Genomic DNA, 26,665 nt, shown 5'->3' on the forward strand with positions numbered 1-26,665 from the left:
TCTCCCTCTTCCCTTTCTCCTGCTCTTAAGGAGTTCGTGGTTTGTTATTTCTTGTTTCACATCTGACTGGTCTGTCTTTTAAGAAAATATTTGTCACCCAGCCTATTAAGTCTATCTTCCTTTGCGTTGCTTTTGTCATTTTGCTGCTATTCTCATGATATGGAGGAAAGCATATTCTTTGAATTTCTACAATTTCTCCCTGATTTTCTGAATCAAATAACAAACAAAAACGTTGATTTTTTTACAACTGTGTTAGTATGAAGCAGACACCAAGATTAGATTGGCTCTGCAATTCCTGTGAAGGATAAAGAGAATAATGAAGTAGATGAAGGTGTGGAAAACCGTGTTCCAGTTTTGACATCTGAGAAGGAAAAGGAGGAAAGAGATACTTAGGGAACCAGGCCTGAGTCACGACTGAGGAGACTCCTGCACCAGTCTTATTGTCTTCATTCTCACCTAGGGGTAGCTCAAGGGAAGTGTTGTCTCTGCAAGAACATGGTGGAATTCCAGGGGGCAGCAACTGGATGTCCCAAGAGCTCTGCTTCCTGTTTCCGGAACTCTGGTGACCATACAAGTGCCATGTGAACAGGAAGCTGGGTTGGAGAACCACTCTCCTATTGGTGGGAGTGGCTAATATGGCCAAGGTATCCTTGCCTCAGGCTTCCACTTCCACTAGTTTCAGTGAGGTCCTGCCCACATTAGAGATGGAAATAGGAAGTCAGATTCACAAAGGACGAGGTTCAGTCCCCCCCACCCAGCCCCACCCCCTCAGACCACATGTCAGATATTGGTCAGGTTTCTGTGTCTCAGTTTTCTCAACTGTGAAATGAGGGTTGGACAAAAGTCATCTGAAGCCCTTCCAACTCCAACATGTGATATTGAGGACTTTGAAGATTTCAGTGGAGTCTGATCTCATATCTTTCCAAATGTATACTGTGGAAAAGATGCTTACAACTTTGTGTGTGTGTGTGTGTGTGTGTGTGTGTGTGTGTGAGAGAGAGAGAGAGAGAGAGAGAGAGATCTGATTCACTAAGATATATCTAGAGTGTAATTACTGTATATATGTGTATAGACATTAACATGAAATTATTCTCATACATAAATGGTCTAATATTAGCAGCTGATTGCAAAAGACATTGGGTTTGAATTGTTTAATGTAATGCTAATTTGCTTCAAGTGCAAACACTAATCAGGAACATTAGGTAATTATCATTTAGGTACAGGACCCCAATACATGAAATCTGCATTTTCATGTGAGCAGTGGTATCAAACGTGAAGCTGCTTACAGTAACAATAGGGAAGGATTCTAAGAAGTATGTTCATTACAGAGATTTGTAGTGACAAATCTTAGTTATTAATGCTACTTACCGTTTGTTGAATCTCTTACAAGAGGCATCCATCACATCTTTGAGAATAATTTTTATATTTAATGTAGTTTTATTAAATACACACTTAATCTTAGGCTGCACTCTGTAGAGGATTAGTAGTGTGTGTGTGTGTGTGTGTGTGTGTGTGTGTGTGTGAGAGAGAGAGAGAGAGAGAGAGAGAAATGTGCTTGAGTTTGAATAAAAGAGAAAAAGGGAGAGCTAGATAGCCATTTACCTTAAGCCTCAAACCCTCTTATTTTCATCATTTACCAGTGGGGAAACCAAAGTCTAGGGAGTTTATCTCAAAGGCCCAAGATCACAAATTAATGATTGTTAATGATTTTATTTTGCTTCCATGTGTCTGACAACCCCTTACTATATATTGACAATCTTAAGTTTGTCATAATCACCTTAAGAGATAGATGGTGTTATTTCCAACATTTTACAGTTGAAGAAATCAAGGCAGAGAAAGTCTAAACTAAATTATATGCTCTAGGGCACATAGACCAGCGTGGCAAAACCAGGATTGGAATCCAGTTTGGCTTCCAGAGTTCATGCTTTTTAAGCACATGCTCACAGCATCAACATAATAAGTTAAAGGCAAGCAGGAGATGGAACTCAGATTTCCTAGTTTCCTTTTATTTCATTTTTATAACACCAGGGTTATTTAAAAACAATCCCTTTTTAAAAATATATATATATATATTTTAATCATAGTTGGACACAATACCTTTATTTATTTATTTATTTATTTATTTATTTGTGGTGCTGAGGAAGGAACCCAGAGCCCTGCATGTGCTAGGTGTGCACTCCACTGCTGAGCCACAATCCCAGCCCCAACAATCCCATTTTAATATTTTTAAATAATCATGGCAACTGAAACCACACAAGAGGCTGCACTGAGCACCCAGCTCTGCAGGTTTTACATTTTTGTTTGAGGCTCTTTCAGGCAGCTGTCCCTAATATCTCTATCTCCATCCCTCCCAAGAGAAACTCGAGCAACTGGCATTAATTAGCAGGTAGGATTCATTTATAATCAATGAGTCACATGCACCAAAGCTAATGGTTGATTATGAAGTGATTTCAAGATTCATAAAGAGCTTTTTTTCCCAGAAATTACCTACACTCTTCTCTGAATAAATCTTCATATGTTATTTACTAATGACTCTTTCATTTGCTTTCTTTCTTGGGCCTCTTGTATTTGGTCATTTCTAATCTCTTTCAACCAGTAGCCTAGAATCCTTTGACCTTGGATAATATGACCTTACTGAATTACTCACCTGGTGACAGAATTCCCAGTGTAGCTTTTTTGGCCACTTTATATACCCAGTGAAAATGTTTCCCAAGCAGTAAGCTCTGTCGAGTGCTTCTCTTGCGTTAACCATTGAAATTATCACCCAGCTGGTGTTCACCATTGGCTAATAGCCATCCAAAATGGGCAAATTCTTTGACCATAATTGTAGTAACTCATTGGTTCTCAACTTGTTTACTTAACTGATGGTTTCTGTTTTCACCAGAAGCCAGTAGCACAACAAAATGGTATTTGCTGAGCTTATCAATATTGAGAGCTGATTTTCTGACGGGGTAAATTTGTTGCTCATTCCCAAGACTTTGAAGTGATTCATATCTCTGATATAGAGCTCAGCTGTCACCCTCACCCATGTCTTTCCCCAAACCATATCCTTGATGATGCCAGAGTGGGGTAGTGGATGGGGCAGGATTATATGTTCCAAAATGGCTATGGGGAGCATGGGCCACTGGTAATCCATTAAGGAAGATGAGCGGAAGGCACACGGGTGTGAGTAACCAGCTTACTTCTCTCTCTTCTTAGGCATTGGTGAGAAAAATTGATGCCTCGGACAACATCTACACCACAGAGTCTACCACAGGCAACCTGTTCAGCCTGACCCAGGAGGGGGCTCCTTTGTGCCGCATCATAGCCAAGGTGAACTTTGTGGTCAGGGACCAGAATGGCAAGCCTCGGGAAAGTGAGAGGAAGCTCTCTTGTTCAGTGGGTGGGCGGAAACAATTGGCTCAAGAGGTCCATCATGGTTGGGAATTAGTTTGCTGTGTGACCTTGGGAGAGTGGCCTCTCCTAACTGACCCTTGGTGTTTCACTTTAATAGGTGGATAGCCCCTGTGATTTCATTTTCAACTTGAGACAAAAAAAAAAAATAGTATCCCCAGAACCTCCATTATTTTATTTGTGCAGGGTCAACTTCTTTCCCCATCTCCACTCATTGATTTTCCTTCTTGAAAGCTGTGGTGTCCCTGGTATCTACATGGTGATGTACTAATACAAAGACCATCTGGCATGTAGCATTTTAGAAGATGGATTGGCTTTATATGGCTTCCTGGCATCATGGATATAAGAAATGTAGTATCTTAAACTAGTTCAAAGGAAAGTTTTTTAATATTGTTGTCTATACAGTTAAGCCCTATTCACATCTCTTAATCTTGTTATCATAACAACCTCTACCCCATAATAATTACTAGTAGTGTTATCGGGAGAAATAGGAGGGGAACATATCTATAAACATGACCTTCACCTCAAATTCAGAGGCATGTGTTCTCAACGGTCCCATCCAAAAAAAAACCCTTTACTCAGCTCCTGGCTGGATTCCCCAAAATGCCTTACAGCTACTTCAGTATTACACGAGGGAAAGATGAAATAAAAAGGACACTGGTTTCATAGATTACAATAGGGGCCCTAATTAATTGACTTTGTGGTTAATTTTCCCTTGATTATGGCCTCTAAAACCTTAGAGCCCAATGTAGAAAATTTAGTAGCTCAAAATAGGATCAAAGTAAGGTCTGTTTGTTGTTCTTTTTCACTTGTGAAATAATATCACCAATGGATATAGAATGAGGGATCTAATTGGAACCAAGTTGTGTCTTTCAATAGTCTTATGACACCAGTCCCAGGAAGATGCTCTATTTGGATGATTCCCAGGCATCACAGTCCCTTAGAGCATTTGTGGAAAACACAAATACTTTTACTCTCCCTCCGCCCAAGATTTACTGAGAACCTGGGCTAAGACTTGGGAATCTACATTTTCAAGCTCTGCAGGTGATTCTGAAGCATGATCAGATACTCAGAATCACTGCTCTAAGCCTTTAAAGACATTTAGAATAACCAGGGTAAACGCTTGCCAATGCTTGTCAACAGAGAAGTGAATTATACATAATAGCAGTAGCTAACATTTGAGTGTTGCTGTGCACTCTATTTAATGCCTTGTAAACCTTATTTCTTTGGAAACAAAACCATCCTGTGAAGTGGACAGTTTCCATATGTTCCCATCTATAATTGAGATCATGATCTGGGGGACTTGTCCACATAGCTGATAAAGAGTAGAGTCAGGGGGCTGGGGAAATAGCTCAGTTGATAGAGTGCTTCCCTCACATGCACAAGACCCTGGGTCCAATTCTCAGCACCACAAAAGAGTGGAGTCAGAATTATAAACCAGGTGTCTTTAGTTCAAAATTCATGGTCCAAAGCCCATAGTGGTGACTTTTGGTTCAGTCTTTGGCTCTTCCAATTTGGGGGCCAAAAGTCTCAACCCCAGATTCCCATTAGAATCACGAGGGAGCTTTAAATAATTTCTGAATTGATTTGTCTGGAGTAAGACCTGGGACAGATATTTAGCTTTCCAGGTTCCCTGCCTCTTGGGTTGAGGCCACTACTGCCTTTGGGAAGTATTTAGTTAAGATGTGACCCACAAAGCTTATGGTGGTATTGGGGGCTGGGGCAAAGGGGATTGGAGAAGGTAGCATTGGCCCTTCCACCTTCAAATATCCTGTTATTCCACCATTCATCTTGGTTGAGAGGGTTCAGTCTTCAGAGATCTGTTGTGGTGCTATGGGGGACCAGAGAGCTGTTGCCACCAATCTCTGTTTGATGATTAGGTTCAAATAGAAGTTAGCTGAACTTCTTTTGGAACAATCATTTTCCCTCATTCCAAATGAATGACAAATGGTAGCTGAGTTTGGGTTGCAGGAGTGGAGCTGAAGCCTAGAAGGTGTGAGACTTATTCTCAATGGCAGAATGGGGCCGGAGGTGTTTTGTTTTGAGAAGAGGACTTAGAATTTCCTGGGAAGGAGACTCTACTTGGCATGGGCTCTGAAGCTCTGGGTGTTCTGCTCCAGGGCCTGGATACTCAAAGTCTCATCTCCACCTGCTGGTTGACATTGAGGGCTCCTATTGCCTGCCTTCATTTGTGTTCCTCTTTCAGGAAAGCAGAGAGAGGACATGCATTTGTGCCTAAGCCTCGTCTCCTCTGAGGACCAGGACTCTCCTCTGGCTAAAGATTGATCCCAAACATTCCCAGTGGTAGAAAGCAGGGGAGAAAGGTCTGGGTAGGGACCAGAGTCTCCTCTTCTCCCAGTTCTGCTATTAGCTCACTGGAGGAGGTTGGCAAGGTCAACCTGAAGAGGCTGAACTCTTGGATACTTTGAGACCTCCTGAATCTGCCATGCTGTCCGACTTCCCTGGTGTTTTTATGGAGAAAGTAATGAAGCAATTTTAATTTTACCCTAATCCATTTTTAAACAAAAGGCTTTGGTGAACTGTTTTCCACATTTAGTCATCACTCCTCTATTTCTGTCTGAGGCTCCTTACCTATTCCACCCACTCCTCAGCTACTCAAATATCCCCCGTGTTCTCAACACCATCCCTGAACTCTCAGGAGCCATAGCCAGGAGTTTTAAAGATTCATAATGATCCTTTGATTGTTACGTGGGCCACACTTCACTGGAGCCTACCCAAGAGAATACACGAATCTTATTGAGCATTAACCAGAATAACGACAATCAGAATTCCTATATGTTGGTTGCTTCCTATGTGCCAGGTTCCATATTGGCACTTTCTGCACAGTTACCCCTCTGAGATGGTATGGTGGCCCTGACGTATAGATGAGGACTCCAGGACTCACAGTGGTTGAATACCTTGTCCAGCTGACATTTGAAACCAGATTTGTCCAGCTCTGGAGTGGATGCTTTTTTTTTTTTTTTTTTTTTTTTTTACCACCAGCTTAATTGGCTAAAATCTAGAGTCCTTCCCTTTCCAGATAAAGCCTCTGCTGCAACAGATCAGTCTGTCTGAATCAGTAGTTTTTCTTTCTCTGCTCCTGGTACAGAACTCCAAGATGGGCTGGCCCACTCCAGGTGCAAAGCTGATGACAATGAAGACAGGAATGGGGGAGAGGAGTGAGAGAACTGAGATTTCTATGGCTGTAGATGGTCAGCTGTGATGACGATGGTGGTGATGACAGTTATGGTAGTAAAGAAAAAAAACCATTAAAGTGTGCTATTAAAAAAGTGCTCTATAAGCAGCACTTACCATGATGTTCTAAGTGCTTTATACAAAATAACTTATTTAAACCTCCTGCTAGCACAATTCACAATAGCTAAACTGTGGAGCCAACATGAATGCCCTTCAGTGGATGGACGGATTAAAAAAAAATGTGGCATATATACACAATGTAATTTTACTCAGCAATAAAAGAGAATAAAATCATGGCATTTGCAGATAAATGGATGGTGTTGGAGAAGATAATGCTAAGTGAAGTTAGCCAATCCCCCCCAAAAAAATGCTGAATTTTTCCTCTGATACAAGGAGGCTGATTCATAGTGGGGCAGGGAGGGGGAGAATGGGAGGAATTGACGAACTCAAGATAGGGCAGAGGGGTGGGAGGGAAAAGGAGGGGGCAGAGGATTAGCAAGGATGGTGGAATGTGATGGACATCATTATCCAAAGTGCATGTTTAAAGACCTGAATTGGTGTCAAAATACTTTATATATGACCAGAAACATGAAAAATTGTGCTGTATATGTGTAATAGGAATTGTAATACATTCTGCTCTCATGTATTTTTTTACATAATAAAAAAATAAACCTCCTGCTCATCCTTTGTGGTAGACAGCATCTACCCCATGGTACAGGTGGGGAGCTGAGAGAATGAGAGGGCCATTTGGTTGGTAAGTGACAGAATTGGAACCCGGCTGTTTACCATTATAGGCTGTGCTCTTGGTTGTGTTCTGAATCCCACTCAGCAGCAGGTCCTCCACTTTTCCCTCCTCCTTTCCTTCCCTATCACTCTTTTATCCCTTTGTCCTCTTCCCACAGACCTCCCATGTCCTTCCTACTTACTCAACCCACTTATCATCTCATCTGATACTCCAACAATCTTTTGATGTGTTAGAATTTAATCCCCATCTTTAAGGCAAGGAAACAGAAATTCAGGGGTAAAAAAAATGTAAATAACTTATCTAAGGTCACACACATTAATGTAGAGATGGGATTTAACCGTGTATGCTCACTCCAAATCATCATCTCGACCTTCTTGTGTCTCTGGTCTTTGGGATCCCGTAGACAAAGGGTTAAGAGCAGAGAGAAGGTGCATGATACCTACTTTATTTCTAGCCTGAAAGATGCTGAGACTAGTTCCTCCAGCAGAGTCACTGGGTGAGGGTGTCTGACAGTGAGGCAGGAACTGGGAGTCCCTGGCACACCTGCCTAACGTTCTCCCCTCAGATGCTCAGTAAATGTGACCAACTTTGTGACACATGTGAGCAGTTTCTCCCAGTGACCTTCCTCTTTTGGGGTCTGCTGTAGTCTTTTTTTGGGTCATTAGTCTACTTAAGCTGCCTTCAGGAGGGAACTTGGGCAGCCCATCTGAAGTCTGTCCTCTCAATCTCTGGATACTCTGAAGACCAAGGACGATGCCCAAGCTTCCCTGAGATAATGGTGGCCACCTCCATCCCTTCCCCAGAGCCGAGCATGAAAACTCCCCTGCACTCCATTAAAATTATCCTCAGCTCTTCTCTTATTCCTGCTACCACCAGCCTCCACACCCCATAAGTGGCCTCTGCCAGCTTTAGGACAGCTCATCCCAAGCTTGTCTGAATAATTCATTCTGTTATGGAGCTCGGCTTGGAGCCCAGAGCTTTCTATAAAATTAAACAAGCTCCAGCCAACAGTGTGATCTGTTAGCTCAGGCAATTCCCAGTCTTGCTCCTGGGTGAGTGCCATGCTCCTATCCTGAATGGGGGCTCCAGTGTGGTCAGTGTGGTCCATGAGATAATTCACCTCAGCTCCTGTGGCCCCTTCCTCCTCTGGCCTTCCTCGTGTCCCAACTCTTGATATATCTTCCGTGAGGCCATGAGGCAACCATCTAGCCAGGAAGCCTTCTGTCTAACCTGACCCTCCTACCTCCATCCAAAACATGGGACCAGGCCCTTCTGCACACAGTGGCTTCACTGCTCCCCCTACTGCTTAGTCATGGAGCTGGTATGACTCATTTTTAGTCAATGCTAAGCAGCAGCAGAGCCAGGATTTGCACAAGAATCTCCTTAGACTGGGTCCAAAAATTTTCGCTTTCCTCTCCCAGTAGCTGAAAACACAAATAAGGACCTTTGTCATGGGCTTTGGGAAAGAATGTAATGAGGATCCAGTGCAAATGTGTGCAGGGGAGCAGGCAGACCTGTGCTGGTTTCAATGCTTCCTGAGCCAAACGGGGGCTGCCACATCCATCCGGCATTCGGCCTCCTGCTCTTTGGCATCGTTTCTTCATTGTCTGCTCCAGATGTGAACATCTGTCATCTATTTATTGAAATGATATTTGTTTAACTGAGATGATCAAACATAAATGCATAAATAAACGTATCTCCATATGTATGAGCATATATTTAATCTGGAGGGAGGCTATTAGTGGCCAGCAGGGCTGGCTAAGGAGAGCTTAGGAGTCCTGTTTCTTTTCTTCTCACTTTAAAGAGTAACTTGATTGTTCCTTGATTCTGAGTAAGGTCTTTATAGAGAACCCTTATCAGATGTCCTGTGAGCAAGTGTGAAGGTAAGGTTAAAGGATTATGGGACAAGGAATTGGAGGCGTAGGCTTCTTGTCTCATGCTAGACAAATTTTTATTATAGAAGTGATGTGCATATAAAATTGGAATGGTTCTCTCTCACCCCTTCTACAAACTCCTCCCAGATAGTGAGAGCCTCCTGCTCTGCACGCTCTTAACCCTGCGCCCCCACCCTCATTCAAACCTTTACCCAGCTTTAAATCTGTTTTTAGAATTTCCTGCCATCCCTGCCGGACTATGAGTTCAGGATGGACAGGGCCTGAGGCAGTCCTGCTCAGGGCTCAGCACAGTGTCTGACACTGAAAATACAGTGTCTTTGTGAATTCAAATACATGAATAAATTTAATAGCAGTAAGGCAGGCCCCTTTCCCACTAAACCAACAGCCCCAGAGGGAAGTAGAGTTATAAAAGTTTGTGGTCAATCTTAGTTGATTATAAACTGTCAGAAGTTATCCACTTCTCCATAGTTAGGCATGTTCACCCTAACCCCTGCCGTGATCAGCAGCAGAACTCTTAGAGCCAAAAGAGCATGTGAGCCTATGTTTTTGGAGTGGAGGGAAAGAAGGGTCTGGGCCTGGGTTGTCTTGGTGCAGCTGTACTGGGCTGCAGTGGTCACGACTTCCTCTGCCAGTGGTTCATTTGCTGTCCTTCCAATCATTCGCTGCTGCACCCTCCGTCAGCACAGGATAGAGCTTGGCACATAGTAGGTGCTCACTATATTTTTTGGTGGTCAGAGTTCTTAAAATTCTGATGGGAGATGGTATTTTGGTGAACTTACCTTCTTTTGGTGACATTTTGTTCAGTTTTGGGAGCAGCTGCAAAGGGCTTAGACTTGTGAGTGATGAGGTTAAGGGCCAGCGTCCCAAGGCTTCAGGGGAGTGGTTGATGCTGTGTTAGTGCTGCCACCTCCAGGCACCCTTCCAGCCCCCAGGGAAGAGGGAGAGGGAGGGAAGGAATCTAAAGCCAGATACAGGGAATCCAGCCTCATGTGCTCTGGAGGCACAAGGTGGGCTTGCGTTGGTTTGCTGGGTGTTGCGAGTCCCCCGTGTGATCTGTTGTACCCAGGGCCAAGGTGGGCTCCAGTGGTTAAGTATAGAATATACATGACCAGTGGCAGGGCACCTGGAGGAGGCACTCCCTCTCCCAGATTCCTGCCTGGCAGTGTGGTGTGGATGTAGGGTGGATTACCTTACCCATGTGCACTTCAGGATTTTTTTTCCCCATCACAGAAGTGGGCATAAATTATGTTATGGTATAAAGGTATAAATAAACTTCATCTTGCCTGCCTGCCAGAGCAGTCAGAGTTGTTGAGGAGGAGCTTGGGGATTGCTGGCAGAGTGAGAACTAGCAGTAGACTTCTAGTCTTCCATTCCCTCCACCTGCCTCTGGTCTGTTTCTAGGACATGTTTCTGAAGATTCCAGGCCTGCTCTATTGGAGGCTGCTGAGAGGGTGTGGCCAGGCATCTGGGACCTATGTTGAATGATGTCAATCCTGGTCCCAGCAAAATGTCCTTCTGGGCCTCTGGTCCCCAAATCCCAGAAGCATCAGGGTGATCTCACCTCCAACTTGGACGGTTAGGAGTCTGCATTTCTCTGTGCATATGTGTATGTGTGGTGGTGGTAGTGGGGTGACCCCAAAGCTGATCAACTGAGTGAGGGATGCCAGTTATTCTTGAGTCAGTACCAGGGAAGGTCCATGGTGATGTGTCATGTGACATTTTCTTTTTTCTTGGCAGGAGGGTGGGGTCGTAGCACTCTTCAAGGTCTGCCGACAGGACAATTTCCGGTGCTTGTACCCCCAGGCGCTCCGCACACTGGCCTCCATCTGCTGTGTGGAAGAGGGTGTCCATCAGCTGGAGAAGGTAAGGGTGGCTATCTGAGGTGGCCAGGTGGGGGTGGGGCCAAGCCTCATAGTGGCCATCTGGGTCTCTTTATGGACCAAGTCACCTTTATCCTGTTTTCTTCCAGATGGCACACAGCGAAGGTTGCTGGGGTGTTGACTATGGGTCTCAATGTGGAAGTGAAGGGGAGAGGGACTAATGAAACTGATCAAGAATGGCAGGGTCCAAAGGGACACTTAGCACTTCCTAGGTGGGGTGATCACTGACCGAAAAGCCTGATGGATAGAATAGAGCAGTGAGCAGGCAAGCCAGTACGGGGAGTGGTTGGTCCATCCATTGCAGCCAAGGGAAGGGGAGCCAGGTTCTCGGTGGACAGAGGGTCAAGAGCAGGGGAGCACTGGGTACCCGGGCAAGCCTACTCCACTGAGGACTAGAGGGCCTGAGTGGGGAATCTGAAACCCAGGTCCAAGCAGTGACTGGGTCAGTATGTCACAGGGTAGGGTGAAGTTGGAGAAGCGACTTCTGTGGTGTTCCGATAGGCCCCAGGGCCCCACTCAAGCCCAACCTGGGGAGACACTACATTCTGGCCATTCTCTACCTCTACTCCGTTGCTGGGGCTGAGGCTGCTGCTTCCCCACACCCAAGAGGGTCTCAGCCTGCAGTTGGGCCCCCAGCGAATCTAGGTTACAGGGATAAAGAGGCTGGGCTGATGTTTGGGAATTTCCCAACCAAGTTTCAAGGAAAGATGCCAAAGATGCTGAATATTCTTACGGCAGAGAAGTGGAAAGGTGTAGTGTGTCCCAGGACAGTTGGGTGCCTGCAGGATTAGAGTATGAGCTCTCCATCTGTTCCTGGGAGTTGGTGTAAATGTGGATGGGATGAGCAAAATGACCCTCTTCTTTTGCATCTGTGTCCTGCCAGCTGGTCCTGGCTGTCCAGACAATGCCCACCCTACCTCCAGCTTGTCTCTTTGGTTTGGACTTCGAGATTGTGCAGCAGAAAGTTTTCAGTTCAGGAAAGAGCTGAAAACCTTTGCAGCTGCCATTTTTTTTTTCTCATGCTGCTCAAAATGCAGAATATTTTAATGTCCCTATCACAGGCCATGGCTGGCCTGGGTGGTTGTCAGACCCAGTGGGCTAAAGAAGTGTCAGACACTGAAGGCTGACTGTGCTGGATTAGTCTGGCCAATTATGCCCTCCATTAAAATCAGAACCTTGTGAGGTGAGCATCATTAACATCTAAAAGACAGGGCAAGGAAGTCTCAGATAGTTTATGTGACTTGCCTGAAATCACATTCTGAGTGCTGGAACCAGAATTTGGGCCTTGCCTGCCTGACCACTCCCATCTACCTCACTGCTCTGCTGGTTTAATGGATACATGAGACCAGCAAAGTCCCTGAACCTTAACTCGGATGGCCTTGCCGCTCCTGACCAAAGTCCCAACCTCACCACCTCCAGCTGGTATAGGGAGGAGAGCCAAGCAGACCCGGTTGGCCAGGAAAGGGGAGCTGAGCAGTAGGCAGTGGAGGACTGTCCTGTGACCACGAAAGGCCACAGGAGGGAGGCCCCACCCCTGCTGGGTTGCTTCTGCAGGTAGTACCAAGGAGGCAGTTGTGGAGCTGGGTCCAGAAAGACCAAGGAGGGGCTCCCAAACAGCTTCCAGGAGAGCAGAGGAAAGCATTCTCCCCAAAGAAGAGGGACTCCACAGCTGGAGAACTGACCAGGTCTTTAAAGAGCAGCCTGCTCAGTGAATTGGGGATCCCAGAAGAGGAGGCAGTGTTCTCTGAACCATACTTGGGAGGAGACTAGAGGAAGAAGATGAGGGCCAAGGAGGTAGTGAGGACCCTGAGCCATACTGTCTAATGGGGGCCGATGGACCTAACTCTGTTGAGTGGACTGGTCATGGCAGGCTTTCTGGAGGACTGGAACTGGCCGGTACACTGGCATCACCAAGGGGAATGACTGCAGGGTTGTGGGAGAGGTTGAAATTGGCCTGGGGAGGAAGCCACTTCTCTGTGAACCTTGGTTTCCTCTTCTGTACAGTGTGGGTGACACCTCCCTTGTGGGCTGCAGTGGTGATGCAGAGTGACAATATGATGGGTTTCCAGGCTGGTACCTACATGAAGGAAACACTCTACCTGTGTCTGCTTCCCTTTCCTTCTCCCTGGCCTTTTCAAGGTGGTCTGGGGGAAACTCTGCATTGTCCCCCAAACGGCCTGAATGCTGGGGATTTTGCAGTAACCTTGGTAGAGGTCCAGCTGTGGTTAAAGGGAAGATCAGGGCCCTGGGACTGGAGGGAACTGGGGACCAGAAATGGACTAGGAACTGCAATCCAGGTGAAGACTGGTATCTGAGGGCAGGACACTTGGCTTGAAGTGTCCCTCACCCCTTAAAGAAGAGGGACTCCACAGCTGGAGAATTGGCCAGGTCTTTAAAGAGCAGCCTGCCTAGGGCTTTAAGGGGTGGGGGACACTTCAAGCCAAGTGTTCAGACAACCTAAGACCACCCCCTCCTGACAGTTCTGGTAATTTCTTCTTCAAGCCTTAGACCAGAGACAATCTCACTTTCAGAAGAGCATCCCTTCCCTTTGTTTTATTTATTTTTTCAAATAAGGAATTAGTTCACCCTGTTCTGGAGCCAAGGGGATAGTTTAATGAAAATCAATAGAGAAATTAAAGATGAGCAGGGGAAGGGGGGAGGAAGGCTTAATTTCAAATCCAGGAAAATCCCCGGGGTTGAGGGCTGGAAAAATTACTGTCTGTCTTTGTGCAGCTTCCTCATCCCAGACTCTCTGGTCTGGATGAGAGACTAGACAGAAAGACCTGGACTTGGAGACAGAAAACCAGACATTCTAACAGGATGGAGGGGGTTGGGAGGCCCTGCAGCTCAGGCTGCTGTTTTACAACAGTCTCTCTGCACTGTTGCTCCCCTATAGCTGCAGATGGAAAGAAATAGTTCATTTTTGCACCAAACTTTAGTTTTCCCCATCCTTTGTCTGTTGGAGTCCCACAGTCAATCTGTAAGAAAAATCACCTCCACCCCACTTTATAGAAGAGCAAGTTGAGGCTAGAAAAGTTAGGCATCAGGAGGCAAGAGTCTGGGTTGAGAACTTACTTTTTTGCTTCCATTTATAGGTGCCCTCCTCTTAGCCAAAAGGGGTCATTGACCAAGGCCTGCAGACCCCAGTGCAAGGCAGTGACTTTGTCTTGTTAGAATGAGCTCTAATACTAAAGTGAGGCTGAGTGGGGGAGAACTGGGCTATGAATGCTGGGTAAGGAGTCTTAGTTTGATCTGACTTGCAGCCAGTCCTTTTTCTTCTAGGAGTAGCTCCTAGAGAGGGAGACAGGCTGCTCTCGACAGAGGTCCCACATGCTTCTTCCCAACTCTTTGGGGGTTCAACCCACTTAGGCTTACAAGCTGCCTCCAGCCCTCATGCCTACCTTGACTGGCCTTCTACTGCTCTTGGAATAGGCCAGGGTTGTGCAGAGCGTCCCAGGATCTCAGGTCAGCTGTCTGTGTCACCACTCAGGCTGGCAGGCAGAGAGGAGTGGAGACCCGACCCATCACCTTCCCCAGTTTTGCAAGGGGGAGGAGTCCCCACATGCCAAGTCCTCTGTTCATTTGCCTTAAAGTTAGGGGTGGAGGGGTTTAAGGAGGCCAGAATGTGAATTAGGAACCGAGTCAGGCACACTGCCCTGCCTCCCCTCTCTTCTCTTCACAAGCACCCCTGAGATTATGAGCTTTAGTACTGTCCAGACTGAAGGAAGGCCCCTATGGCTAGGGACAGCACCCTATGTAACAGCGGTAATGGGATGGAACTGCCAGGCAGTCTTGGTGCCTAAGAGCAAGTCAGTTTGCAAGAGCAGGCTCCAGCCTCAGGGGTTTGGTGGACTGCATTGCTGTGCAACAGCGGCCCCTGGTGGACAAGAGCATCAGTGGCAGTCTTATCAGACTGCCTGGGGCTGTCTTCTGGAGCTGCTGAGGCTGGTGGGCTATGTGCCAGGATCAGCTGTCAGGGTCTGAGGAGAGCTCCTGTGTGGAGGGAGTGGAAAGGGGAGAAAGGATTTTAAAATTAAAGGCAATAGGGTGTCTTTCTGGAAAGCCAGACTCCTCCAGGAGCAGGGTGTAGACAATCTTGAAATCTGACCTGTCCCAAACTTTCAGTCTTCCCCAGTGAGTCAGCCCTGTGCTTGCTTGAAGGAGAAAGCGTTTTAGGTCCCTGTCCCCACTGGGGAAAAAATTAAAAGTTAGGGGTGGAGGCATTTAGTACTGTCCATCTAAACTAAACCCGTCCACCCCACCTCAGTCTGGCAGCTCTCCAAGCTTCAGCTCTTTGGTAAACAGATGTGGGTTTGATGTCCAGCTTCACCTTGGCCTTGAACCTCTGAAGCACCCCTGAGCCCTGTTTCATCACAGGCAAAATCAGAGTGATAAGCCCTGCTTTCCAGGTAGGGATAGAAACGAGTCAAACCTCCAATGTGAATTTTTCCCCCTCCCCTCCAGATATCTTCACTAAAGGGGCTTCTTGCTTGGAACCTCTGCCTCAGCTGAGGGGGCCCAACAGGAGTGTTTCACCTCCATTGTTGACATCAGTGTCAGATCTAGCTGCAAGTTTCTTTCCAACTGCTCTCCTTCCTTCCTGGTGCTCACACTGTGTGTGTACCACTCCCAGAGTCCCATGCTGCCTGGTCCAGAGCTGTCTGGCCTCCTCCACCAAGAGGCACTACAGTGCCCACCACTTCAGCCCATTAGGGAAGTGGCTTACACACTCAGGTGAATCTTGTTCGGTGCATGACTGAATAAATACTCTTTGTAAATTAGAGTATAGAGGCTTGGTGTGTGTGTGTGCATGTGTGCACACACGTGTACATGTGTGCACATGTGCATGCATACCCACATCATTCCCTTTACTGGCCACAGGGCTGAAGCTAGAATGCAGAATATCTGACATCATTCAAAACAGCCTGGCAGGGCCTCTGCTGGCAGCTTTAGGCCCCTGTATAAGGTGGGAGCAGGGGAATGCAAAGCTTATCAGAACCCTCAGCAAGGACAGTGTGTTAATCAGCTTTTTGTTGCTGTGACCAAAATGCCAAATAAGAACAATTTAGATGAGGAAAGATTGATGTTGACTCATGGTTTCAGTTGGTGGCTGGCTGGCTCCATTGCTCTGGGCCTGGGGTGTGGCAGAACATCATGGCAGAAGGGTGTGGTAGAGGGAAGCTGCTCAGCTTGCAGTAGCTTGGAAGCAGAGGCAGGGAGGGGCGGGGGACAAGTTAAAGTCCCCAGGGGCACAACCTACTTTCTTTAACCATGCCCTACCTGCCTACTGTTACCATTCAGTAGTTCATTCAAATGATTAATCCATCAGATGGATTAACCCACTGATGAGGTTAGAGCCTGCATGATTCAGTCATTGCAAAAGCCCCATGTCTGGATTTCTCTACACTGGGGACCAAGTGCACAACACACGAGCTTTTCGGGAACATTCCATATCCAAACTGTAATAGAATGTCTAAAATGCTTAGAAGTCCTTCTGTGGGATTTTGCCTAAGTCCCCTTAGTACCAGTGTCTCCTCTCTCTCCCCTATGGTCCTGAGCCCAAGTCCTTAGGTCTGGGAGCAGACTTAGGAGGCTGGTGGGTCCAGTTGAGCTCTGTGGGCAGCTTGAGACAGGTGAGAGGAGGAACAAGCAGTTAAGACTGGCAGTGCCTCATGGGTAGAAGCTGCCAAGTTGGGAATTTGTGGAGAGACCATGAGGCCAGTTGTTTCTTGCTGCTGTTTGCTAAGACACCAGAAAGAAGTTTCTTAATCCCTATAAATTTCACTTTTCTCATTTAATGGAAATTCTGCAGGTATCAGGTGGCATATGAAGTAATTTTTGTAAGATGTAATGCGATAAACAAAAATTAGAGGGTATTGAACTGACTGGACTAGGAATTCTGGTTGGAGTATGTGTGTGGGTGCTCTTCTTCCAGGGGTCATTAGAAGAGAGCTGAGTACCTTTCTATCCCTGTGAATTCATAATGGAGTCCTTCATTTGAGAGGGTGTGTGTGTGTGTGTGTGTGTATGTGTGTATGTATGTGTGTCGTGGGATGAGAAGCTGCTGGTTTAAGTTAGTCACTGTTTGTTTCCTAGCTGGACCCCAAATAATCTGGTGAGAAAATAAATAAAGTCAGATATAAACATGATGCTATGGCTGGGGAGAAGGGAAGCTGTGTCCACAGGTCCACAAGTGAGAGTCACTCAGAGGACCTGAAAAGGTGCAGAGGTGGCACTTTTGGCCATCAGCATTGGGTTCTAGAGTGGGGCAAGTATTAATTTAGAGAGGAGCAGGGGAAAGAGGTTTCTGGGGCCTGGAGGGACAATAGGAGATTGAGAGAGTGACTATAGGTAAAGGTTTGGGACAAAATTTGAGTAGGGAGGACCCCTTACCTGGAAACAGCCTGGCACTGACAACCCGGAGGGATAGCAGCCAGGCCTTAAATCATGGATCAGGAACCAGCAACTGCTGCCCCTGGCAGCAAGTGGTGAGCACCCAGGTCGTCTACAGAGACAAAGAGAGACAGAGTGAGGGAAGGGTTGTAAGAAAGAGGAAGAAACTATAGAGGGAGTGAGGAAGGGGAGATAGAATGACATGCACAGACAATAAGCATACAATTTCCAAAGGAGCGTTTCTATTAATCAAGTTGTTTGTGAATTTGTGATAGTTGGGTATGCAGTCCCCTGCCTGTGACCGCCATGGGTAGTCACTCATTATGGTTTTAATTTTTTATTTTCCTATGAGTAATGATTTTGAACACTTTTTCATATTCTTGATAGTCCATTTGGTTCTCTTCTTTTGTGAAATATCATGAGAATTTGGCTCATGTAAAACATTGGGTAGTTTGTCTTTTTCTTATTGATTTATGAATCAAGAATAGACATACAAATCTCTCATCATATATATGTCATATATACATTTATGTGTAGAATGTGTGTGTGTGTGTGTGTGTGTGTGTTTGTGTGTGGAGAGAGAGAGAGAGAGAGAGAGAGAGAGAGAGAGAGAGAGAGAGAGAATTGATCCTGTAAGAAAATATATTGCCAACCATGAGTCTGTAGTTTGCTTTTGAATTCTCTTAATTCTATCTCTTGATAAATAGAAATTCTTAATTTTCTTAAAGTCCATTTATTGATCTTTCCTTTTGTAGCTAGTGCTGGTTGTATCTATTTAAGAAATCATCATTTTATCTAAAATCTTAAAGTTATTCTCCTATATTTCATTCAAGGAACCTTATAATGTTTTGCCTTTCACATTTTGGCTTATGATTCCCTTCAAATTAATTTTAAAATAGTGTTCAACGTTCAGTTTCTTCCATATGGGTGCCCAGTTGAACCATTCATTGAAAAGACGACCCCTTCACCACTAAATTGAAGTGTTGCCTATATTGCAAGTAAAGTGGTGATAAATGCTGAGTCTGTTTCTGGACTTTATGTTTCTGCTGCATCCGTATTTTATGTCCATTCTTGTGCCAATATGGCACTGAGTCCCTTTAGTCTAATACACTTTGATATTTGGTCACATAATAATCCTCCAAATTTGTTCTTCCTTAAGATTATGTTGGGAATTCTTAAGTTCTTTGCATTTCTGTATACTTTTTATGATCAGTTTGTCAGTGTCCACAAAAACACCTGCTGAGAATTTGATTAAGATTTCTTCAAATTTCTAGATAAATTTTTGGATAATTGATATTTAAGCAATCTTCTATCATAATCAATGAACATAGTATATGTCTCTATTTAACATAGACTATCTTTAATTTCTTTCCACAATCTTTTGAGTTTTCAGTGTTCATATTTTTTAAAAAAATATTTATTCCTAGCTATGATTTAAATGATAATGTAATGGTATTTTTAAAGTTTTCTAATTTTATTGCTAATCTGTAGAAAATACAATTTTGGTATTGTATCCATTGATCATGCTAAATTCACTTATACATTTTATAGGAATTTCCATGCACACAATCAGGCCATCTGTAAAGAATAGCAGTTTTGCATCTTCTTTTCCCATCATTAGTCCTTGTTATTTAATTTTCTTGTGTGATTGCATTGGCTAGTATGATGATAAATAGTATTTCTTTGTTTTGTTACTAATTTCAGGGACAATACTGTGAATATTTCATTTACTATTTCTTTATTGGGTATTGTATCATTATCATTTTAAACTTAGAAAATTGAGACTCTGAGAAAGTGACAAACTTGCTCATTTTGCCAAGTCATCGAGTAGCCAGGCTCTTTCCATGTTCAAGGTTTTGCAACTTCTTTGCACCACAGGTACCTCTAGAACACTGGTGCTTAACACAAGATGTCCATTAGACTTACGTACAGAGTTTTTTTAAAAATAATGATGCCAAGATTCTACCACAGACCAATTAAATTCAAATTTCTCATGATAAAGCCTGAATATTAGTAATTTTAAAACTTTCCCAGATATTTCTAATTATCTGAGGACCAATGATCTAGAATCAGTTTGGATTCAATTCAGATTCCACCTGGGCACTGCGGTGCTTTGCTGAAAACTTGGGATCTCCTATCAGCATATGCCTAAAAGCCCTAACCCAAAGGGAAACCCACCCCCAAATGCCTTCAGAGCATCTCTTTGAAAATCCACTTCAAGTAAAATCATCTGCTTCACAGGAAATTATTTTCTATTTATACTCATTCCTAAATGAGTCAAGTCACGATTTCTCTCCATCTAAATAACTTAGCTTTCTGCGCCTATCCATCTTTCTCTCTCTGCCTTGTTGACTTGCCCACCAAGCTAGTTATATAAGCCACTCCATCCATTGCTCCAACCTCTATTACATGTTACTATTTGTATTTGTCCACTTTAGCACTTAGCTTTTAACAGAGGACTCTTGTTTGAAACAGCAGTAGTGGCGCACTCGGGGACATGTTTTGAGGGAGGATGGTATTATCCTCCAGAGGTCCTGCTTAGCTTCTGTAGCTTTCTATTGAACACCAGCCCTGCAGCCACTCCATAAAACAAGTTCCTCATTTTATAAAGGGAGCCTTTAACCCCTTGCTTTGTCATAGACTTTATCCTGAAAGTCGTTCCTATCTGGTTCACACTGCACAATTCCATTTCTGCCTCTGACCCATGAGCTCATTTATTCCTCCAAATTTTTTGCCCTGTCCTTTGGCCTTTCACCTGTCTTTGCTTCCTTGGGCATGACCCTTTTTCCCCTCTCTGAATATCACTGAATTTTCCTTCTGAGTCTCCCCTAGATGAACTGATTCATCCTTCTTGGATTCATCAGCAGGATCCCAATTGCTTTGTAATTTCCACTTGTTTTGTGCTATTTTGGAGCCTTTAGGTGTCTGAGTGAACAGAAAAGTAAAGGAGAAAATGTGGGGATCTCTAGGTTGTTGCCTCCCTTATGACTGAGTTTTCACTTCATTTGCATGATTCTATTTGGTACATGTCAGCAACCAACTCCTCTGCCTATCCCTAAACTCTAAGCAAAACCAAAGCAAAATGCCCCCCAAACAAAACTAAGAAGCAGCAGAGTGGCACCAGTGATATATGATGAGCCTTTGTGTACTAGCCTTTGTCCCTTCAATATTTGCATAAAAGCTGCCACTGACGCATTTCCAATAATCAGTAGGAGAATGCTGCTCATAAATCTGACTTGATGTTTTCTGTACACTCTGGGCTTCTCAGCTGCATGGGTTTCCTGTTTCTTCTCCTACTCTCTTGGGAAAATCTCCACATTTTCCAGCTCTTTCTGTGTCTAGACTTTAGGTGCATTAGCCCTGCTGCCCAGGTGATGACCAGGCCAGGCCATCTTCATCCCCACACGCATACCCACCCAATGAGGAAAGTCTGGCCTCAGGCCCAGGCCCATCCCACTCCATGTAAAAGCTAATTATCTGTAAGTGCTTCCAGCAGCAATTTCTTTAGTGATTTGAAAGTGCTTTGATTAGATTGCTGTCTTGGCATAAAGTTTACGACTAGGGATGGGAAGTGGGTGGTTTGGGGATGGAGAGTTTCCTAACATGGGGCCAGTGTTTGAGAAAGCTGGTCTCAGGGTGGGATACTCCTAAGCCCATCATAGGAGCTGAGCTGAGCTGCCCCTGCTTGACCTGACCTCTCACCAGTTTCTTTCCTCTGAGAGAGGCACAGGGCAAGGAGTAGAGAGACCAGGATCGGATTCCCAGCCCTGACATTAACTTACTGTGTGGTCTGGGTAATCTCCAATTCCCTGAGTCTGGGATTCCTCATCATTTATCCCATACCTCTTCAGCTATGTGCAGGGAGGTGCTGAGGACCTAGAGAAGATTCACTGTGGGAGGTGCCCTAAGGGACTCAACTCTAGTCTCTTAGATTTGAGGAATGGGCATGTAACACAGGTCATTTGACATGCTATCTGCTGTAGTTGAGGTCAGACCTGAGTGGTAGCTGGGAGTACAGAGACCACTTCTGTCTGGGGAAGGCAGGTGACTTCTGACCTGGGGCTGAGATGGGAACAAGGAGAGAAACAGGGAAGATGACCACTTCTGTTTTAAGTGAATTGAGTTTGAAGTGTCCATGGAACATGCAGACAAATTAATTTTGATCTGGTAGAGTTTAGAAATATAGTATGGATCTTGGGCAAGAAGGTTGGGGCTAGAAGATTAGGTTTGAGAGCCATGGTTGTGAGTCACTGAGGCCACTTGGGTTTGGGTCCATTGTCTAATGTGACATAGAATGTGCCAGCAGTGACCTCTGACACATGCTAGTGTAGTTGGAAGTAAAAGAGGGAGGCTGAGAGCAAGCAGTTAGAAGTAGCTAACTAGGGAGGAGATGAACTCCAAAAGTCTAGTATCCTGCAGTTCTGGGAGGAGAGAAGGGAAAGAGGGGAAGAATTCTCAGCAGGGGCTGGGTAAGAGATGCCAAGAAGAGAGGAACTAAGAAGCTGGGATTTGCTTCATACAATTTCCCAAATCCTTTGTAAGTCTCTGATTCTTTGCCTGTTACCTCCCTACTGCCTGTATTAGTTTTTTTCTCTCTGTCTTATTTATTGTGACTTCATCTAGGAGGCAGTACCTAGTTCACACTTGTCACAATGTTGGAACTCAGTAAATGTCTGCTGACAATATAAATGCAGAGATGGTGCTGATTTTCACTGTTTATCCTGCTGAGGGATTCTAATTATTCATCTTGTTATTCTCAGTCAGTTAGGAATTTCTTCTGTTTTAAAAAGTCCTGGTTCTGGGATGTGTAATGATGCCCAAATAAGTGGGTCGACTTATGGATCCTTACCTGTTTTACTTTGGATCTCAATGACTCCAAAGACTCACTTGCTAAAATCTTGGTTATTAGCCTATTGTGCTATTGGAAGTCATGAAACATTTAGGAGGTGGGGCTTAGTGGATGGAAGTTAGGTCATTGGGAGAGTGTCCCTGATGTGGGGTTATTGGGACCCTAGTTCTTCCTCTCTCTCTTTACTTCCTGGCTTCTATGAGGGGAGCAGGCCCTCTTCCATATTCTCCCGCCATCATGTACTGTGCTCCCACAGGCACAAGCAACAGGGCCAAGAAATCAGGGTCTAAAACCGTGAGCCAAAATGAGCCTTGCCTTCTTTTAAGTTGATTTTCTCAAGTATTTTGTCACAGTGATGGAAAACTAACACACTACCCAAAAGGCTGTTTTTCATTGGAGTTTCAGTCCAAGAGGAGTCTGCAGAAAGGGTCAAAGAGAAGTCCAGTAAGGAGTCTGGAGCAGACAGAAGTGAGGAGAGTTAGGGCAGGGCCCCCATTCTAGTAGCAATGACAAGGCCAGGTGGGGATAGGTAGAATGATGTTACCACCATGTGGCAGGCATTGTTTGTGCAGTCTCTCAATTAATGATTGTAATAGTCCTTCTGACATTGCTATTTTTATCTCCATTTTATAAGAAAAACTAAAAACTCGTTGAGATTGATGGTGTTACCCCAATGTTAAGAAGCTCAAATTAGATAATAAAATCATTTATTTAGTAGAGGTCAGAGGCAGAATTCTAACTCCAGGTCTGAGCATATCTTGATGCTGTAGGAATTGGCTCAGGAGCTGGAAAGCCCACAGCTCAGGGGTGTGAGGTCCTTCAGTGGCTCCCCCTATGGTGAGTTGTGCAACATTGGAACTGCTGAGATGCCAGTGGATACATAGATCAACTTGGACTGGCAGCAGACTGATGGCAGCAGGCTAAGTGGCAGGTCAGCAGCATCAGAACCAAAGTCCAAGGAAATTTGGCCCCTATGAAAAAGCCACCAAATAGAAAAATGAGCAAAACTTACGAACAGGTAATTCATAGTAGAGGAAATCCAACTTGCAATATTCAAAAGCCAAGACAAAGCAAAGCAAAATGAAATAAAGTTTCTCAATCTTGTTGGTAGGTGGAGACATACAGGTTAAAATACATTTTTTATACCCATTAAATTGCCAAAAATTTTTTTAAAACTTGAAAATACCAAGAACTACTGGTGGTAAATAATTTTAATATATTTCTGTTGAGAGTATTGCTACTCAGATCATGTTGCAAAAAAAGAAAAGATGTGTAAATTCTATGCCCTAGGTATTCCACTCCTAGATTGAGACCCCTAGTGGAACTGGCACTTATTCACCGGAAGACATTTAGAAGAATATTTTTAGAAGCACTGTCCATTGTAGCAAAAACTGGGAAATCAGTCAAGTGCCCATTCAGAAGAATGAATAAATGAATTGCAATCAATTTATGTAGCAAAATACCATACAGAAGTGAAAATAAATGGACCATAGCCATGTGCAATGATAGGAAGGAGTTTCATAAACAGTCTAACTAGGGAAGAAAGCAAATTGGTATATACAGTACGATACCACTTGCATCAGTTACAAAATCTTGTAAAACTAAACAAAATACACATTCAATAACTCTGAAGAAAATAAGGGAATGATAAACACAAAATTCAGGGTAATGGCCTATCCAACAGGGGAAAGAAGAGATAAGAGATTAAAAAAGGTTGGGGGACGGCTCTCTTGATTTTAGTGCTAAGATCAGAATTTCTGGATGTTAAGTATAGACATGTACATATGTAGGTGGTCATTTTATTATTTGTTATCCCTTGTAAATTATATATGGATATATACATACATATATATGTATAGACTGTTTCAAAGGGATGATATATTTCATAAATAGTACACTACGAGAAGAGCTCTGGCACATAGTTAACAAATTTAGAAGGAATGCAAGACAGTAGGCAATTGATAATTATAAAACCAGAGCCCCACAGGCCCTCTGGGAATCCAGAGGGCAACAAAAAAAATCAGGACCACATCAGGCTGAGGTCATTTTCCTGGGGTCGAGCATCTGTGGAATTTATGTTTTGTTGTTGGCTATTTCTCCACTGATGTCCTGTCTGCTAACTGCCTTTGCTCTCAATATCCTTCCATCTCCGTTTCCATTTCTCTACTTTTACTAGTCTTCAGGGAGACAGACTTCAAGTCTACAGTGTGTCTTTAAGTCTTAGGTCAGATTTTACCTCCCTGCATTTGTTTCCCATTTACTGAAAACCCAACATATTCCAGGCCTGGAGCAGCCCAAAGTGAACAAGCTGTGGTCTCCAGGCTTGCAGGGCTGGCAAGGGGACAGGGGAGCCAGACAGACAAGATCTGAGAACCACATCACAATAGTGTTTCTCCAAATTGCTGGAGCATAAAGTTCAGTGTGGCCATGTTAACAAGCAGATTCCCAGGCCTCCACCAGATTCTGGCAGAGTAGGTTTGGGTCTGGGACAGGATTCTGCTTTTAAGAAATCTGTGGTTTGTTTTATGCAGCTGGGCCACCACCAACCCCACATGGAGAAACAGGGCCCTTCAGTGTGATAAATGCAATGACGATAGCAGATGTAGTGGGCGTGGGAGCCCAGATGTGGGCCACCTCCCCTGCCGGAGCGTGGGCTGTGTTAAGTTAAGGGTGGTTTCCAGGAGGCCTCTCTATAGTGCACCAAATCACACAGCCTCATGATGGTATCTGTAGATGTGAGTCACCCCCTGCACTGCAGGGCTATCCCCACCTCCCCGCCCAGATTTCTATTGCCACAGCACGAGATCTGGCACATAATATGTGCTCAGGGGAGTTGCAGAGCAACATTCTGGGCTGGGAAGCAAGCTTGGTGCCTGGGTCTTGGGTGGCACCAGGCCTTGGGGACCATTGATTCCCTGGTCTTTCTGATGTGTTCAGATTGGTCTATCTCTAAGCAGGTGCTGGGGACCAGGACAGGATACTAGTTTGGGCCTGACTGGTATTGCCAACTGAATCAGAGGACCAGGATAGCAACCCCATGTGCAACCAAGATGAGATCAGGGAGACTGTATTGACTGAGAAATGTCTCCATTAGAGATGCTACAGCTCCTTAGCAACAGACTTGATTTGTACTGGAAGGAGGAAAGGGGATGAGAGCCAGGTGATTAAAAGGTTTCTTATGTTGGCTGTGGAGCTGCTTCCTGTTTCTAGGCCCAGAGCACCCCCCCACACACACCGTTTCCTTCTCTGGGGCCCAAATAAGGCCCCTCTCCAAGGGCCTGTTAGCACCTGGCATGGATCCAGTCCTCCTGGGGGCTAGCTGGCTGCTGTTTGTTCCCTTTTATTAAGCACATCCAGGTGAGTTTTATTGCGGACAGTTCCCTGGGCTCCTGTTTCCACATTTGTCTCCTCTGAGTCTGAGATTGCCAAAGGCTTTCACAGCTAATGCACCTTACAGCTCTCAAGAGCCATTTATGGGAGGCACAGAACTCAGTGGTGGTAATTAGTCAAACAAAAGTCAGACCTCTGGAGACCCACTGGAGCTGAGTGGCAGGAAGTAAGAAGACAGGGACAGGAGGCTCAGGGCAGAGGCAGATGTGGGGAGCATCAGCACAGGCTTCTCCTCCTCTTTCCCTGCCCCATCCCTACCTCCCACTCATGATCAGAGAAGGTATCTTTGGGGCTTGGTGGCAGGATTCTCAGGCAGGTGGGGGTGTCCAGGGGCATTTGAGGGACTGCAGTAGCACTGCTGAGCTAACTGTGACAAACTATTGCTCCTTTTTGCTCCTTTTTGCTTTGTGAAGCTGAGTTCTGAGTTCTGGTGCTACTTCTCAGGATGACAGTGTAATGTCCTGTTCAAAACCCATTTTTTAAATAATATAATTTTCTTTGTTAAAAATAATTTACAGCATCAGTAACATACTCAATTGTCATCAGCTGAACTTTGCCTCCAATATATTTCTATATAATACTGGGTTTTGAAGCCAGACCATTTGGGTTCAACTCCTGAACCACTGACTTAGAGTTAACTATCTGGGGCAAGTCAGTTAACCTTTTCTATGTTTCAGTTTCGTTGTCTGATCTCAACAGGCTATTACAAGGAATCACCAGTACAATAACATACACACTCCACTTAGTGTGGAACCTGGCACACCATAAGCATTTGGTAAGCAAAAGCTATTATTATACCAAGAGCAGGTCTGACGGGGGTGAGGGAGGCAGGGCTGAGAAATGGAAATCTTTATCTGCCTATTATGTCTCTCCAGACCTAATTGCTCTGGTTGAGCAGAAAGAATAAGGCTTCCATGGAAGCAGT

General features: G+C 44.7%; 1 protein-coding gene across 4 annotated transcripts in view; it reads left to right on the plus strand.

Moving 5' to 3' along the window:
• Positions 1-26,665, plus strand: part of INSC (INSC spindle orientation adaptor protein) — a 126,775-nt gene that overhangs the window by 77,291 nt on the left and 22,819 nt on the right. For all 4 annotated transcript variants that reach the window (XM_081282277.1, XM_081282278.1, XM_081282279.1 and 1 more), the window contains 2 exons: positions 3,199-3,312; positions 10,966-11,091. In XM_081282277.1, coding sequence (XP_081138403.1) covers positions 3,199-3,312; positions 10,966-11,091 — 240 coding nt within the window. The remainder of the gene's footprint in view (positions 1-3,198; positions 3,313-10,965; positions 11,092-26,665) is intronic.

The sequence above is a fragment of the Spermophilus citellus genome, assembly GCF_964194105.1.
Source record: "Spermophilus citellus genome assembly, chromosome: 2".
In the NCBI taxonomy this organism is placed as follows: Eukaryota; Metazoa; Chordata; class Mammalia; order Rodentia; family Sciuridae; genus Spermophilus; species Spermophilus citellus.